The following is an 18392-nucleotide window of genomic DNA, read 5'->3' as shown; positions in this document are numbered from 1 at the left end:
GATGCGGATCCATTTTACAGATGTGTGAATGGACCCTATATGTATTTGACATGTATTTACCGGCTGCTATCAGTTCTGGCTGATTTATGAAAAAAAATAAAAAAATTTAGGGCAACATTTCCAATTGCAATACTTCTGTTATGACATTGTGCTGGGACTATCTGTGCACAGCTAGTAAGTCTTTTGTGGCTGCATATATGACCTAAAGGTTTTTAATGTTCGTCTCCCATTAAAGTCAATGGGGCCCGCCGCGAACTTTCGGTTCGCTGACTTTTGAGAAAATTTGCAGCTGACGTTCACGAACCGCCCCAGCCGATGTTTGTCCATCACTAGTGCCTGATGCACGCCCCAGGGGAGGCATGGAAGGCACACTTTGGGAGGACATCCACGGATACCCTCGCAGAACAAGAGAGTCACGCTGTAGCTGTCTTTTGGCTATGGACCTGTAATAAATTGGTTAGGAGAATCATTATGCAATCCATCTAAATAGTTATCTTAAATTAATATAAATGGTATTTACTTGTAAATTTGCCCAAATATTTAGCATTATTTACCTATCAAGTGTCTTATCCTTCAACTTGAGAGTCAGTTATTGGAGGACACTTAGAGTCTGACAGTTGCTTCCCCAACAACTGCCTGACCTTGCCCACGTACTTCCAACTGTGCAGCATGTGTAATTTCAGGCAGGTATTGGGGCAGCATCTGTAAGGCTTCCGGTGACTTCAGAGTTCCCAAACCGAAGAGTCAGACACTAGCCAAGTAAGAAAAACGAAACATTAGTTTAGTAAACATTGATCTTTTGCCAGCAAAATTGACAGGTATTATTTTATGGAAGAATTTCATGCAAATTGTAAATAAATACTCTAGCCACTCACAGCATGCTTAGAGAGAGAATATTCAGTTTTTATGTGATTATGGTAGTCATTGGCCAACAATACACTTCATGCCAACATCCCTCTACTTCCTTTGATTGGAAGAAATTGTACTTTGTGGGGAAGGATAGCTGAGGGCAACATCTAACTGAAGGAAATAGCAGTAGAAATGTTAATTGATGGGAAGGGATATCACATATCAACCAGAATACACAACTTGATATCATGTTCCTTTACTGGTGTTTTTGTATTTTAGCTGGAGTCCTTCACTAAGCTGAAAACTAGAATAGGTTCTCATTTTCTGCTCACTTCAAGGGCAACTCCAACTGCAACTTTTTCTTGTCTGGGATAAAGTGGGAAAGGATTAAAATCTCTGTTGGTTTTTACTGTAGTCCAAATGCCTGCTGAGAAGATCCCCCCCCCCCCCTCACTTCCTGTCACAGTCATAGATGGTCACTGTATGAGGAAGTAAAGGAAAGCAAACAGTAACAACATTCTTGCTAGAAAAATAAATGTTTTGGCTGATGTTCCACTTTAATATATAAATGAGTCATGAATTGTTGGGTTGTTGTGTTGCTACACAGCAGAATCAGACAAATATCTCAAATCTCAAGCCACTGGATCTCATGTCACTTTTTAGAAATTAAAGATTAAAATAATAATAATAGAATTAATTTTTCACTTTTATTTGTCTTCTTTATTTTCAAATCTCTCACACACATACTATGATTCAGGACTAGTCAGACAGTGGGACAACTGCCAAATAGCTTTACAATTTCAAAAACATTTGCATGTATAGTGTTGAATATTTTTAAGTAACTCTGTCATATAGATTGTGCTATATGTTACTTGTCTTGCCATTAAAACTTTTCGTGAAACATTTTGCAATTTTATCTAAAAAAAATGTGTATGCAGCATAGTTTTTCATCTTCTTTGAAATGGCTTGACCATCTAAGCTTGCCTTGCATGGTACATTGTTCTCCAGTCGAGTTGAGTGAACACCTGGATGTCCGAGTTTGGCGGGTTCGACCAAGCTTGAAAAAAAAAGTCCGGGTTCATGAACCGGACTTAACCCGAACTTTGTCCCGATCCCGAACCCCATTGAAGTCAACGGAGACCCGAAATTTTGAGCACTAAAATGCCTCTAAAACAAATATGGAAAGAGCTAGAGGGCTGCAAATGGCAGCAACATCATTTTAAGAGTAGGGATGATCGAACTTTTGAAAAGTTCAGTTCGACTAGAACACCCGAATTTCCCAAAAGTTTGGTTCGGATTCCAGAACTCCATTGAAATCAACGGGACCCAAACTTCGGGAATCAAAAACACCATTTTGAAGCCCTAAAACCTAATAAATGCCCCTAAAAAGTGCCTAGGGTTCTGGGTCATGCCCCATGGACTATGAATCAGGCAAAAAAAAGTTCTTACAAATTGTCATTTTTGATAGAGAGCCAATTATTGAAAACATTTTTGGAAAAAAAATGAGATTTCTTTGGATTTAGTGTCTGGGGGGTCTAAAAAGTGTACCTGTTAAGTTTCAGCTCTGTAGCGTGTCCAGAACCAGAATTATAGCATGCCAAACCTTCAAAAATGACTTTTTGCTTAACCCCGCCTTTCTTTTGCTCCTAATCAACTGCACAGCCAATGTGTATGATGGGGACATAATGCAGTGCACTGAAAACAAGATTAGATTTTTTTTTGGAAAAAGGTGCTGTCTCTTTAAATGTGGATATAATTAATGGGTGTATTTTCACAATGGGGCTATTATTACCAAATATTTTCAAGAAGTCAAGATGTATATAGATGCACTTTATTTCATGTAAAATGGTGTTTGGTGCACTTTAACTTGAATTCTCACAAGAAACTGACATATATGCACGTTGAGGGTTAGGGTTAGGGGTAGGGGCCACAATGTAGTGCACAGTGAACAAGATTAGAGATGTTTTGGATGAATGCTGTTGTCTCTTGACTTTGAATAGAAGTAAAGGATGCTTAACCACTTTACGACCAGCGACGTAGACCTACGTCAGCTGGATTTGCGGGGTTGTACCGGGGTGATGCCTCTAGCCAGAGACATCACCCCGGTACCGATGTTTACAGCCTTCGGTCGGCTTTCCGGCGGTAATGACCGATGCGGCTCGGGAGCTGCTCGATCGTTACCCCGGCGAGCGGGAGGGGACGTCCCCCCTCCCGCCGCCTTCCTTGGCTTTGCCCGGGTCTCCCGTCCCACCGGGAGACCCAAGCATCCAGCCGGCACGTCCGCCGGCTGGATGGAGTCCCGATCAAAGCCAGAAGCAGCTTCGATCGGGTCTCCAATGACGTAACCCGGAGGCGGCGTCCATGACGTCACGTCCGGGTTACTCTGCTGCTAAAGGCGGCAGATTAAAAAAACGAGTGTATTCAAAAATGCAGTTTGCGGCGTTTTGAATACATGGAAGTGTAGTGGAGGGGTCTAGGGTCTTTTAGACCCTTGATCCCTCCACAAAGAGTACCTGTCACTGCACATTGCTGTCACAAGGGATGTTTACATTGCTTGTGACAGCAATAAAAGTGATCAGATTTTTTTTTTTTTAAACCTGTTAAAGTAAAAAAAAAAAAAAATAGGAAAAAAAAAATGTAACCACCCCCGTCGCCGTTAGCTCGCGCACGAAAGAAAACGTATATGGAAGTCGCGCTGCAAATGAAATCGCTGTTCAAACCACACATGTGAGGTATCGCCGCGATCGCCAGAGTGTGAGCAATAATTAAAAAAAAAAGAGCTACACTCTAACTCTAAACTGGTAACCTTTAAAAAAATATAAGCGTCGCCTATGGAGAGTTTTATTGACCGTAGTTTGTCGCCATTCCGCGGGTGTGCGCAATTTTAAACCACAACATTTTGGGTATCTATTTACTCGGCGTGACATCATCTTTCACAATATACAAAAAAAAATGGGCTAACTTTACTGTTTAGTTTTTTTAAATGCAGTGAAATGGGATTTTTCATAATTTTTCCAAACAAATGGCGTTTGAAATACCGTGTGACAAAAAATATTGCAATGACTGCCATTGTATTCTACTGAGTCTTTGCTAAAAAAAAAATATATATATATATATATATATATATATATATATATATATATAATGTTTGGGGGTTTTAAGTAGTTTTCTAGCAAAAAATACTGATTTAAACTTGTAAACAAAAAGTGTCAAAAATAGGCTTGGGGGTAAAGTGGTTAAAAATTGGGCCTTTGGTGGTGCCGACGATGCCTTGACACCATAACCCTTATGAAAGTGCTGGTCATGAAGGCAATAATTGCCTTTGTAAGGAAAAAAATTGCAATGATATGCATCTGTGAAACAGGTGCGCAAAAATTGTTGTTTCTGTGTTGGTGGAGCCATACCACTGTAAGCCCAAAGAGCTGGTGTTGAAGTAGGCATAAAAATTAAGAAGATATGTACCTGTGGATCAGGTGTGCAAACATGGTATTTTTGGTGTTGGCGGAGCCTCCCCACCGTAAGCCCAAAGAGCTGGTGTTGAAGAAGGCGTAAAAATTATGAAGGTGTGCACCTGTGGAACAGGTGTGCAAACATGGTATTTTTTGTTTGGCGGAGCCTCCCCACCGTAAGCCCAAAGAGCTGGTGTTGCAGAAGGCCACAAAACTATGAAGGTGTGCACCTGTGGAACAGGTGCGCAAACATGATATTTTTGGTATAACTAAAATGAGGTTCTGTGAACCTAAACAGAACGAGAGGAGGGTTGGAGGTTGGCACCCTGGTCCAGGCTTAAACTGAGGCTCAGCAGCCACATCGCAATGATAGACTAGTCTACAAGGTCTGCATCAGGTGCATCAAAGCTTGATATCCACAACTGATTCATTTTAATGAATGTCAAACGGTCTACTGAGTCGGTGGAGAGTCTCGTTTGATGGTGTGTGACGAATCCTCCTGCTGCGCTGAATGCCCGTTCCGATAGGACACTGGAAGCAGGGCAGGCCAACAACTCCATGGCATATTGGGCCAGTTCTGGCCAGTGGTCTAATCTTAAAACCCAGTATGCCAGTGGATTGGATTCATCACATGAAAAGCCCTCTGTGTCACTTTGTGCCCTGACGTAATCGTCCACCATGTGATGCAGACGCTGTCAATGCAATGTGGCAGCTGAGAGGCCTGGGCAGTGAGGTCTAAAAAAAGACCGAAAGGCATCCGTCAACCGTACGCCTTTTCCAACGCTCCTCTCGTGACCCGCAGTAGAGTCCATGGTAGGTTGTCCCCGCCCCTGCACCCTACGGGAGTCGGGGAACGTGTTCACCAGAATCCTCTTGAGACTGTCCTCAAGGTATTTGATCCTGTGGACTCTCTGGGTGGATGGGAAAAGCTCAGAGACTTTTGACTTGTACCGGTGGTCACGTAGGGTGGCCAACCAATAGTGGTCAGTCTCTTTAATGGCCTTGATTCTGGGGTCCTTTCGCAGGCTCTGAAGCATGATGTTTGCCATGCGTCGCAAATTTGCAAAGGCCTGAGAAGCTGACTCCTCCGGGTCACTCAAAACGACATGATCTTTTATGTGCTCCTCCTCCTCCCAGCCATGTACTACTCCAAAGTGTCCAGAGGGAGTCAAACTAGGCCTTGCAAATTGCCGCATGTCTTCCTCCTCCTCCTCCTCAAAAACTGCAAAAGTTCCAGAAGAATCATCCTCCTCCTCTTCCACCCCTGGATCCTGCTCGGGCCTCTGGGAGCTAGGCATAATGGGGTCAGGATTCTCAGGATAAAGAGGGCCTTGAGAGGCAAGGAAGTCCTCCTCTTCCTCCTGCTGCTCTGCCTCCAGTGCCCTGTCCATAATGCCACGCAGAGTGTGCTCCAACAAAAACAGTACCAGTAGGGTGTCACTGATGCATGCGCTGTCCCGGCTGACCATCCTTGTGGCCTCCTCAAATGGTGAGAGGACAGCACATGCATCCTTAATCAAAAGCCACTGGCGAAAAAAAGCCCAGACATGCTGAGCCAGTGCTAGTGCCGTACTCGCAGAGATATTCATTGAGGGCCCTCTGCTGCGTGTACAGGCGCTGCAGCATAGCCAAGGTGGAGTTCCAGCGGGTGGGCATGTCACAGACGAGGTGGTGTATCGGCAGGTGAAACTGGCGTTGCACTTCGGCCAAATGTGCAGTGGCACTGTACGACCGCCTGAAGTGACTGCACACCCTTCTTGCCATCCTTAGCACATCCTGCATTCCGGGGTACAAGTTCAAAAACTGCTGTACCACAAGATTCAGGACATGCGCCCGGCATGGCACATGGGTCAACTTTCCCTGCCGAAGGGCGGCCAGCAGGTTTGACCCATTATCGGTAACAACCATTCCTGGCTACAGCTTGCGTGGTGTCAACCACCTCTGGGCCTGTGCCTGCAGAGCCCCAAGAATATCAGGGGCAGTGTGCTGTCTGTCCCCTAGACACACAAGCTGCAGCACTGCGTGATACCTTTTGGCCTGAGACATAGAATAGTCCTTTGAACGCTTACGTGGTACCTCATCATATTCAAAGGACCATGCTGCAGAGGAGGGCATGGAGGAGGATGAGGATGAGGAGCAGGAGGGGGTAGAAGTGATCAATCTACCAGGATCAGCGACACCCCCAGCTGTTTGCAGACGTGGGGGCAATACTGGCTGCAGCACCGCGTTCTGGCTACAATCCCTTCAGCTGGCAAGCATTGTCACCCAATGAGCAGTGACAGAAATGTACCGTCCCTGCCCATGTTTGCTTGACCAAGTGTCAGCCGTCAGGTGTATCTTACGGCTGAATGACTTGGCCAGGGACGACACTACATTGCCTTCCACATGTTGGTATAGGGATGGCAGGGCCTTACAGGCAAAGTAATGCCGACTTGGCACCTGCCACTGTGGAACTGCACATTTTGCAAAGTCGCGGAAGGGAGCAGACTCTACCAGGTTAAATGGTAAGAGTTGCAGAGCCAGTAGTTTTGCCAAACTACTGTTTAGACGCTGGGCATGTGGGTGGAGGGGAGTATACTTTTTTTTTCGTTCCAGCATGTGTGGAATCAAAATTTGCCATCTAGATGTTACAGCTGGTGGTGTGCTGGAGGTAGATGCGACACTGCGTGCTATATCATCATCCCTGTCAGTGGAGGCTGCCAACAGGTGACGAGTGACTATAGCAGGGACAGACTGATGTGCAGATGGAGCAAGAGGAGGAGCGTGAGGAGGACTAGGAGGCCGACTGACCGATCTTTGGCCCTTTTGCGGGTTCTTCAAATGCTCCTGCCAAAGGGCCAAGTGGTTGGTTGTCAAATGCCTGGTTAGGCAGCTTGTACCCAAGTGGTTGACATTTTTGCCACGTTTTATTCCCTTATGACAAATCTTGTAGATCGCAACTGTTCGATCTGCATGAGATGTCTCAAAAAAAGGCCCAGCAAGAAGAGGTTTATATAGTGACCCAGGAAACAACAGGTGCGGCCTTAGATGGAGTGGGCCGTCTGCTGTCCCCTCTTGCTTGCTCTGCCTCCTCCTCAACCTCAGACCCAACATCAGACTCCATAAAGGACTGAGCATCAGGCGTATCCCGGGAGACAACAGGTGCGGCCTTAGATGGAGTGGGCCGTCTGCTCTCCCCTCTTTCTTGCTCTGCCTCCTCCTCAACCTCAGACCCAACATCAGACTACATAAAGGACTGAGCATGAGGCGTGGCCCGGGAGACAACAGATGCAGCCTTAGATGGAGTGGGCCGTCTGCTCTCCCCTCTTTCTTGCTCTTCCTCCTCCTCAACCTCAGACCCAACATCAGACTCCATTAAGGACTGAGCATCAGGTGGAGTAGATGACCGACACTGTAGTCAAACAGCTCAGCTGACTCCTCTGCCATGTCTGAAGTTGGGTCTAAGGGAGGACTTGAGGTGGACATGGACTCATCTTTATTTGCTCTGCCAACTGCAGAAGACTGACCACTTTTCTCTGCCTGGGTCACTGTAGTTGCAGATGATGACAATGATGAGGGTTTGGTAATATAGTCCACCACCTCCTGTACGTACTGTGGACGTATAGCTTTGCCACTGCGGGAGAACAATCGCAATGGTGGCCTGGCTGAGGACTGACCACCACGTCCACCCTTGCCTCTAGACACCCTAGAAGCTGTGCCCCTTTCCGCAGCAGGGCCACGTATGCCTTTCCTTGGTCTACCTGACATAGTTGTCACTGAGGCTTTGGAAACTCTGCGCAGTTAAATTCACCTGCAAAACGCACACTGCTATGCGACCCAAAGTTGTCGCTAAATACAGCAGATGTGTGTGACGCAGAGTAGCAAAGCCTTTTGCACAGTGGACTTAACGCTTACAAGAACAGGCGTTAAGTTGTCACTGAGGCTTTGGCAAGTCTGCGCGGTGAATTTCACCTGCAAAACGCACACTGCTATGCGACCCAAAGTTGTCGCTAAATACAGCAGATGTGTGTGATGCAGAGTAGCAAAGCCTTTTGCACAGTGGACTTAACGCTTACAAGAACAGGCGTTAAGTTGTCACTGAGGCTTTGGCAAGTCTGCGCGGTGAATTTCACCTGCAAAACGCACACTGCTATGCGACCCAAAGTTGTCGCTAAATACAGCAGATGTGTGTATCGCTGCAATGTATTTTGCTGACTAGCAAGCACGTATACCTGCTGTAGATATATCAGCAGTGCAACGTGCTCACTAGACGGAACCCTGACACTTTTAACTATCCCTACAAAAACTAGATTGTTTAATCTAACTATAGTGGTATATAGTACCCTAACTACACTGCATATCCCTTTCCCCACACTAAAAGAACAGCCCCTTACAGCAGAAGACAATTTCTAACTGACGCTGCCCCTTTAATTTTTATTTTTTTTTCTAACTCAAACAAACAGCACAATCGCTGAATTTCTAACTACACTGACTGTCTGTAAGCTGAATGCTCTTCTGCTGATATGGAGCTTTACAAGCACTCGGCTATGCAGCAAACGTTGTGTAACAAAGCAGGAGTAACACAAATGCTTCCACTCTCTTCCACAGCCTCTGTATTACAGTGCTAGAGGTTAGGTGGGGCTATGATATATACTGGGGGGGAGTATTCACTCCTGATTGGCCTCTGGTCCCCGTAGTCACTCCAATCACGTTCCTAGCAGACTCCTGCCCCCTCATTGGCTTTTGCTGACGTTTCTGGGCCAATCATGGGCTTTCAAAGCCCACTTCCTGTCCCTTTTCATCGTGGACGGTTCTGGTGACCGAATCCCAAACTTTTACCGTAAAAAGTTCGGAATTCGGCCGCATTTCGAACACCCAATGTTCGGGTCGAAACCGATGGTCGACCCGAACCGTTCTCTCATCCCTACTTAAGAGCATGGCAAGTGCTCTGCAAACAAATGTGGATAGGGAAATAACTTAAAATAACATAAAAAACAGAAAAATAAAAAATAATCATCTTGAATGATGTAGGAGGAGGACGAGGCCCATATGGAGTAGGAGGTTGAGGTGGCGGAGGATATGGCGGTGTAGGTGGAAGTGGCGGTGGCGGTGGAGGAGGAGGAGGACGAGGTCCATATGGAGTAGGAGGTTGAGGTGGCGGTGGATGTGGCGGTGTAGGTAGAAGCAGCGGTGGAGGAGGATGAGGTAGCCAACACTGGTTTTTGTTTTTCATTTTATTTCTTTTTAAATTAGGGTACACCCCAAAAGAGTTAGAAAGATCAAATACAACAATGGCTGGGTAAGGCCGGTATACATGTCTATTCTGCAAAAGGTACGGACAAGTCTTGTGGGATCCATGCCTGGTTCATTTTAATGACCGTGAGCTTGTCCACATTGGCTCTGGACAGGCAGCTGCACTTGTCTGTGATAACGCCCCCAGCCGTGCCAAATACACGTTCAGATAATACACTGGCTGCAGGGCAGGCCAGCACCTCCAAGGCGTAAAGGGCAAGCTCAGGCCATGTGCCCAATTTAGAGACCCAGAAGTTGAAGGGGGCAGATCCGTCATTCAGTACGTGTATAGTACGTAAGGAACGGTAAGGAACTGTATATGGTATATGATAAGGAACGGTGATGGCGGGGGGGGGGGGTCTTTTTTCTCCCTTCTGGGTTGAGTCTGGCCTTGGAAAAGGTATGTGTCCCTGGTTGTGGGTCGGGCTCTCCCAAAGCTGTCTAAGTTCTGAGGCCTTCTGGTAGGGACGGGCTGCACTGGTCTTGCCAGGTACCGGGATTCTGAAAAGCCTGTGGAGTATGTGCCCCTGGAGTAGCAGTCCAGGGGTGCCATAATTCACGGTGGATGGCAACACTATGAGTATGGCACCAAGGACACTGCACTTCCTGCACACATTTTTCACACCTGCCTCTTGGGCCGGGCGTTTTGGTCAGGAGTCAGGACCAGAGGATTTTTTTATTCCTGGCTGAAGGGCCTGCCATAGTATTGCAACGTGGCACTAACCTTGCATTTCTCCACTATCCCTTTCCCCACTTTTATGTGTTGTGTGTCTCACGTTTTGTGTTTTTTATTGTGGCGGTACACTTTATTTTTCACAGTGTGATTAGTAGGGTGTAGGTCCTTGGGCCTGTCCCCGAAAGTCTTGGGAGGGGGTGGATATGGCCTTCTGGCTTGGTTCGCACTCTCTCATGGGGGTCTCTCTTCGGGAGAGCCCCACCTAGTACTTGGGTGGTCTGTTTCAGCAGACCTCCTAAAGAACTGGGTTACCTGGTTTCGGCCAGGTTAGCCAGTGTAAGTACCCCAGTCCCTGTCAAGGACCATGTGTACCCCCTGTGCACTTTTTGTGTGTTCACTTTTTTGGTGTGCACTTTTTTATGCACCCACCGGGTGATAGTCTGAGTGTGTTCACACACCAGGGGCTTAAAAAAAAAGAAAACAGATGGCGGTCCTGGTTGTTGTGGCGTGCCAACAAATCTTTTCCACATTTCATACATGCTAACCCTGCCTTCTGAGGTGCTGGTGGTGCCCTGGCTGTGTTGGCGACCTCCTCCTCCTCCTCCACCTCTGCCTTCACCTTGTGCTTCCACTGCGCCCCCGCTGTCAGGTGGGAATGCCACCAGCATCGCTTCTCGAGTCTCGACCTTTTGGCTAAGATCAAGTGTAGTATCTGTTGTTATCAGTTATCTGGGTGCCACCCTGCTGTGAACATGGTTCCTCCTCCTCCATCTCCTCCTCCCCCTCATCCTCTACCTCGTCCTCCTCCAGAACTGTGCCCTTGCTGGACAATTGTGTACCTGGCGTTTGTGGGGGCAGGAACCCACCCTCGGAGATCAAGTGTAGTATCTGTTGTTATCAATTATCTGGGTTCCACCCTGCTGTGAATATGGTTCCTCCTCCTCCATCTCCACCTCGATATCCTCCAGAACTGTGCCCTTGCTTGACAATTGTGTACCTGGCGTTTGTGGGTGCAGGAACCCACCCTCGGAGCCACTTGTTAATGACTGCCCTGAAGACGTCTAGCCAATGATGAAATGCGTTAGGTAGAATGCACGTCATGACGTCACTTGAGCTCGGTGGAACGCAAACTGGAAGTATTGCTTTTCACACAGCAGCTCATACCAGTGACGGCGTTTATTCAATTTTATCCCCATTTCTCTTGCTTTTTACTGCTTTTATTGCCTTTATTTATATTTGGATCCTGTAATGGCTCATCTGGATACTGTGCAATAAATTTACTTGTTTGAAAAAAAAACGGTACTGCACTATCTAGACCTTCCTTTTTTTACATACATCCCTGATTGGAGGTTGATGACAGGAGGAGCGTTGCTGTAGGAGAAGGTGTCTACCTGGAGAGAACGCATCCCGGCCCCGGGGGTCACAAAGCTCTAATGGTCCTAGTGTCGTAAGGCACACAGGGCCCACGCGATCTGGCGAGTGTGAAATCTTTCTATCTTGTCAAAGTGGAGCACAAGGAGTGACACCAGGGATAGAGTGGAAAACCTATCACAGCAGCACCTAGCACTATTCACTGTGCACTTTATTTATTTATCTACTTTGAGCTTTCACTATCAAGAAGTCACGTTATTTTAAACATTAACTTTTTTTGCATATGAACTTCTGCACATTTTTATGAGAGTATTTTACACCTCCTGCACTATATATATTAATTGCAAAATTAAAAAAATATATATATATTTATTTATTATTGTATTCATTTATTTTTATATGTATATGTGAAGTATACCTATTTATTTCACTACTTCTAGCAGATCACGGGGTTATATATGTACTTTAATAAGTTTGAATCTAACAGTGTTAGAATTATTTATTTTATTAATATTTATTTAAGCAAGCGCTATAGGTAATCATATATAAATTGATTACTTCACAATTTTACTGCCCTGAAAGCCCTGGAAATGATCACTGCTCCGGATGCGGAGGCGGTAGAGGATGAGGAAGCGGAGTAGGAGGAGTTAGCAACAGGAGGCAAACTGAAGCGCCCTGCAATCCTCGGTGGTGGAAGGAGATACGCCAAACAAATTTAAAGGGTGTATCTCACAGTAACATAATCAGCAAACGCTGCAAAATTATTAATGTTCCCATAAATGGGTGTTTATTGAATAGCAGAATAGAACAACAGTATCCAAAGGGTGTATCTCACACATACAGATACAGACTAGGCTGCAATTTATTATCTTTGTGTCCCCTAAATGAGTGTTTATTGAATAGCAGAATACAACAACAGTATCCAAAGGGTGTATCTCACGCGTACAGATAAAGACTAGGCCACAATTTAATATCTTTCTGAATGGGTGTTTATTGAATGGGTGTTTATTGTTTATTGAATAGCAGAATAGAACAACAGTATCCAAAGGGTGTATCTCACACATACATATACAGACTCGTCCGCAATTTAATATCTTTCTGTCCCCTACATGGGTGTTTATTGAATAGCAGAATACAACAACAGTATCCAAAGGGTGTATTTCACACGTACAGATACAGAATAAGCCGCAATTTAATATCTTTCTGTCCCCTACATGGGTGTTTATTGAATAGCAGAATAGAACAACAGTATCCAAAGGGTGTATCTCACACGTACAGATACAGACTAGGCCGCAATTTAATATCTTTCTGTCCCTAAATGGGTGTTTATTGAATAGCGGAATAGAACAACAGTATACAACGGGTGTATCTCACACCTACAGATACAGAATAGGCTGCAATGTCATTTTTTTCCCTAAATGGGTGTTTATTGAATAGCGGAATAGAACAACAGTATACAACGGGTGTATCTCACACGTACAGATACAGACAAGGCCGCAATTTAATATTTTTTCTCTAAATGGGTGTTTATTAAATAGCGGAATAGAACAACAGTATACAACGGGTGTATCTCACAGTAAAATATGCAGACTAGCCAGCAATTTTTTTTCCTCTAAATGTTTTTTTTTATTGCAATGCGCAGTACAACAGTATGCAATGGGTGTATCTCACTGTAACATATGCGGACGGGGCCGCAATCAACATTTTTTGCCCCTAAATGTGTTTTTATTGCAAAGTGGAATACAACAGTATGCAATGGGTGTATCGCACTGTAACGTATGAATGAAAATCTGTCCCCTTAAACTGTCCCCTTAATTGGTGCTTGTTGAATAGCAGATTTGAAATGCAGTGTCTGTCTAAATGCTGTAAGTCGCAGTAAAATATGAAGGAAAAAAGTTTTTTCTTTGTTAAATGCAGATTAAGCAGACACATATGCACTCAGCTTGCACTAAATGCCCGCTACACACCGCACGCCTAACAGGTTGGATACTGTTGTTGTTCTATTCCGCTGTTGAATAAAAAAAAAACCCCTTTGAATGAAAAACTGAAAAATAATATTTTTTCCCTAAATACTGAAAAATAATTATTTTCCCCTTACATTGGTGCTTTTTGAAGAGCAGGTTAGAAAAGCAGTGTCTGTCTAAAGACTGTATGTCAAAGTTAAATATGAAGGAAAATGTTCTTTTTCTTTTTTAAATGCTGATTAAGCAGACACATATGCACTGAGCTTGCATTAAATGTGCAGCACCACACGCCAACCACCTAACAGACTGATAAAAGTTTTTTTTTCTCCTTTCTCCTCCTCACCGGGCTCAGGTCAGGGCATAAAGATTGTGCACTGCACCTCCACACAATACAATCAATGTCGATCGCTGTCTGATTAGAGAAGATTGTCCCTATCTATGCCTTCTCTCAAAACAATCTCCAGCCTGACCCTACAGTAATCTCCTATCTCTCCCTCCACACTTGCGACCGGGCCCTGGCACCACTGTGGGGAGGGCCCAAGATTGCAGGAAGGGGGCCCACTGCAGAACTTGTGAATGGATCCTGCTGTGGGACCATAATAAAAGGCCATGCAACCAGAGTAAAGGGCCCCAGGATTAGTGGGAAGAGCCCCGGGCTTGAAGGGAAGGGCCCCGGCCAGGGGTCTGGGGGGCCCTTCATGGTTTCTTGCATCGGGCCCTGAAGGTTCTAGTTACGCCTCTGCCTCAAAGCAATCTCCAGCCTGACCCTACAGTAATCTCCTATCTCTCCCTCCGGGCAAAAAGTTTGTGCACTGCACCCCCACACAATCAAATCAATGTAGATCGCTGTATGATTATTGAAGATTGTTCCTATGCTTTCCCTCAAAGCAATCTCCAGCCTGACCCTACAGTAATCTCCTATCTCTCCCTCAGCAGAAATATCAGGAACCTCTCCCAAGTATAGTTATAGCAGAGTGACGCGCGGCGCTATGTGACTCCAGCTTATATAGACTCTGGGTCACATGCTGCACTGACCAATCACAGCCATGCCATTAGTAGGCATGGCTGTGATGGCTTCTAGGGCACACTAGTTAAACGCTTGCTGATTGGCTGCCTTGCACCTGTTGAAACCGCGCCATTAAAACCGCGCCAAAACATCAAATAACGTTACCGAACAACGGACAATACCCGAACATACAGTGAAATGTTCTGGTTCGGGTCCGGGTACCGATTACCCAAAAGTCCGGTATGAACCCGAACAATACAGACCGGGTTCGCTCAACCCCATTCTCCAGCCATGCATCACTGTTGGTAATATAACTTAGCATTGTGTAAGACCCTGGGCAAAAGAAGGGTCAAAGTAATTTTCTACAGTAGATATTTGAGTTATTTCAGTAAGGTCATTTAAAAAAAAACACCTTCTACAGTCTTGAAGGGACAAATTACCCCATCTATTGAGGAGGTTAAATGCAAATTCTGTCTAGGACAGTGTTGAGTAAACAAACACTTGTAGGATGGCTGCACAAACTTTTTAACATCTCTCAGAAAGTCAGGGAGTAAGATTTCTCTACAGAAATGAATGTCTTTAACTCTTCATTACCATATAGGGGAAGCTAATAGGGAGTGGGACACCTTTATTTGGGTCCAGAATGGCTGCAACAGTGTGTAGCACTGTTTTTTTTAACCACTTAAGCCCCGGAAGGTTTTACCCCCTTCCTGACCAGGGGGTATTTCGCGATTCGGCACTGCGTGACTTTAACGGACAATTGCGTGGTCGTGCGACGCTGTACCTAAACAAATTTGACGTCCTTTTTTTCCCATAAACAGAGCTTTCTTTTGGTGGTATTTGATCACTTGTGCGATTTTTTGATCACACGCTATAAACAAAAAAAGAGCGTCAATTTTGCAAAAATAACAATATTTTTCAAATTTTTTTATATGAAATTCCCCCCCCCCCCCCCCAAAAAAAAAAGTGAAAATCAAATTTTTTTAACATTTTCGCCCAATTTGTTTTATGCTACCTATGTTTGGTAAAAAAAAAATCGCAAAAAGCGTATTTTGATTGGTTTGCGCAAAAGTTATTGCGTTTACTAACAAAGGGAAAGATTTTTGTAATTTTTGTTGTTTTTTTTTTAACGCGTAATGGCGGCGATCTGCGATTTTTTTTTGCGGTACTGCGACATTGCGGCGGACAGATCGGACCCTTGACTGACATTTTTGACACTTTTGGGGTTACCGGTGACATTTCTACAGTAATCAGTGCTATATGTATGCACTGTTACTGTAAAAATACACTGGCAGTGAAGGGGTTAACTTTATTTGAGAGGGAGGGGCTGTGTGTGTCCCTAGGGGCGTGACTCTAACTGTGATTGGCTGTCTGTTGAGCTGTAGTTACACTGATCAACGGTTCTACATAGTAGAACCGTATGATCGGTGTTTCTACACAGGGGAGAATGACAGGCAGCTTGTTTACACAAGCTGCCTGCCTTTCTCCCTCTCCCCCGACGATCGCAGAGTGAGCGGCGGACATCGGGTCCGCCGGTCACACGCGCGGGGGGGGTCCGTGACCGCGCGGGAGCGCGCTCGCTCCCCAGAGCCTCACAGGCTAGTGAGGTATATTTATGTCACTTTGCCTGTGGGGGGCTGACCGCCGCAGTAAATCTACTTGCGGCGGTCGGCAAGTGGTTAAACATTTTTGGTACTATTATACTGAAAGCAGACTGAAAAACAAATCAATTGTCATATTTTCAGCTTTTAGAATGATGCAATTATGTATGAATTGTAAACAAAATGTACTAATTTCAAGACCTTTGTCATTTTACCTTAGGGACTCCAATCACTCAAATGGTGGAAGATGCCATAAACGGTTCCAAACTTAATCCATTAATTGTTGTGCCACGTGGTAGTGGAGAGACAAACATGATTACCATGACACCCAGTGTGATTGCCACGATCTACCTGGATGCTACTAGCCAGTGGGAGCGAATCGGTGTTAATCGAAGAGAGGAAGCCATCCAGAACATCAGAACGGGTAAGTGACAAATGTGTGCAGTTTGTGAACTTGATCTTTAGGCAGATAGAGTAGGTCTATGTGAAGCTAATGCCATCCCAAGGGGACTTTTTTGAAGATATTATTTTATCATTGACTGATAAATATAGAATTTTTAGTTAACAATAATAACTGTTCTTTGCACAAATACAAGACATTCTTTCCAAAACAGCTACATTAGTGAAACCACTTGATCAATGTCTCCACAAGGATCTCACTGGGGACTGCTGTTATACTATATTAGAGATGGCCTTGCGGTTCGCCCGGCGGTCGGTTCGCGGCAAACTTTGATTGTTTGCGGTTCGCCGAACTTGCGAACATATGGCGTGGTTCGCAGCGGCCATATTAGTTTACATTGTGGAGAACTTTGACCCATGACTAGGGTTGAGCGGACACCTAGATGTCCGTGTTCGACGGGTTCGGCCGAACTTTAAAAAAAAGTCCAGATCCGTGTCCCGGACTTTTACCGAACTTTTCCCGGACACCGAACCCCATTGAAGTCAATGGGGACCCGAACTTTAAGGCACTAAAATGGCTCTAAAACACCAAAGGAAAGGGCTAGAGTGCTGCAAATGGCAGCAAAACGTAATTAAGAGCATGGCAAGTGCTCTGCAAACAAATGTGGATAGGGAAATAACTTAAAACAACAAAAAAAAACAGAAAAATAAAACAATGTTCTTCTTCATCTCTGAAGGACGAGGCCCATATGGAGTAGGAGGGAGGTTGAGGTGGTGGTGGATGTGGCGGTGACATAGGCGTGCGCACAGGGTGTGCTGGGTGTGCCTGGGCACACCCTAATCACCTAGGGCACATAGCATTGCCAGTGAGGAGATGGGAAAGATCTCCCTGGGACCTGCTCTGCTCTATTTCTCCTTGCCTACAGGTACATGGCCCCGATACATTACTCTCCCTGCTGGCAAACACATGCATGTGTATTTCAACTTTGGGGTGCACACCTTAATGCAATAGGCTGCGCACACCTATGGGCGGTGTAGGTGGAAGCGGCGGTGGAGGAGGACCAGGGCCGGATTAACAGCATCATGGGCTTGGTGCTGAGGATTTTGAAGGGCCTTAAGGGCCGTGCCTTGCCATGCACCCAGAGGAGGAAGGGTGCAGCCATGCATGCCTAATTCAACATGGGATGCTGTCTCTGAAGCCCATAAACACATCCATGCATCGCCAACTGTCCCTCCTTGTCCGGCCTTCACGCTGTGTGGGGAGGTTCTGAGGGTGCTGCCTGGGGAAGCGAACATAGAAGCCAGACTTCTGTGTTTACAAGTGACAGAAGAGCGGTAACAGTGAATATGGCCAACCCGGGGCCTATATAAAAGGTAGGGGCCTGGAGCTGCAGCTCCAATAGCCCCTACATTAATCTGGCCCTGAGGAGGAGGACGAGGTAGCCAACACTGCTTCTTTTCAAAAATTTTAAATGAGGGTACACCCCAAAAGAGTGAGAAAGAGCAAAAATGGAACAATGGGTGGGTAAGGTCGGTATCCATTGCTATTCTGCATAAGGTACGGAAAAGTCCCGTGGGATCCATGCCTGGTTCATTTTAATGAACGTGAGCTTGTCCACATTGTCTCTGGACAGGCGGCTGCGCTTGTCTGTTATAACGCCCCCAGCCGTGCTAAATACCCGTTCAGATAATACACTGGCTGCAGGGCATGCCAGCACCTCCAAGGCGTAAAGGGCAAGCTCAGGCCATGTGCCCAATTTGGAGACCCAGAAGTTGAAGGGGGCAGACCCGTCATTCACTACATGT

General features: G+C 45.6%; 1 protein-coding gene across 1 annotated transcript in view; it reads left to right on the top strand.

Moving 5' to 3' along the window:
* LOC309552830 (A.superbus venom factor 1-like) overlaps positions 1 to 18392 on the top strand; it is a 360768-nt gene that overhangs the window by 212044 nt on the left and 130332 nt on the right. Inside the window, exon 16 of the mRNA XM_082253740.1 lies at positions 16408 to 16611. Within this exon, the coding sequence (XP_082109866.1) occupies positions 16408 to 16611 (204 nt within the window). The remainder of the gene's footprint in view (positions 1 to 16407; positions 16612 to 18392) is intronic.

Source organism: Pelophylax lessonae, assembly GCF_965119305.1.
Source record: "Pelophylax lessonae genome assembly, chromosome: 4".
NCBI classification, from domain to species: Eukaryota; Metazoa; Chordata; class Amphibia; order Anura; family Ranidae; genus Pelophylax; species Pelophylax lessonae.
This window is presented reverse-complemented; position numbering and strand designations above follow the sequence as displayed.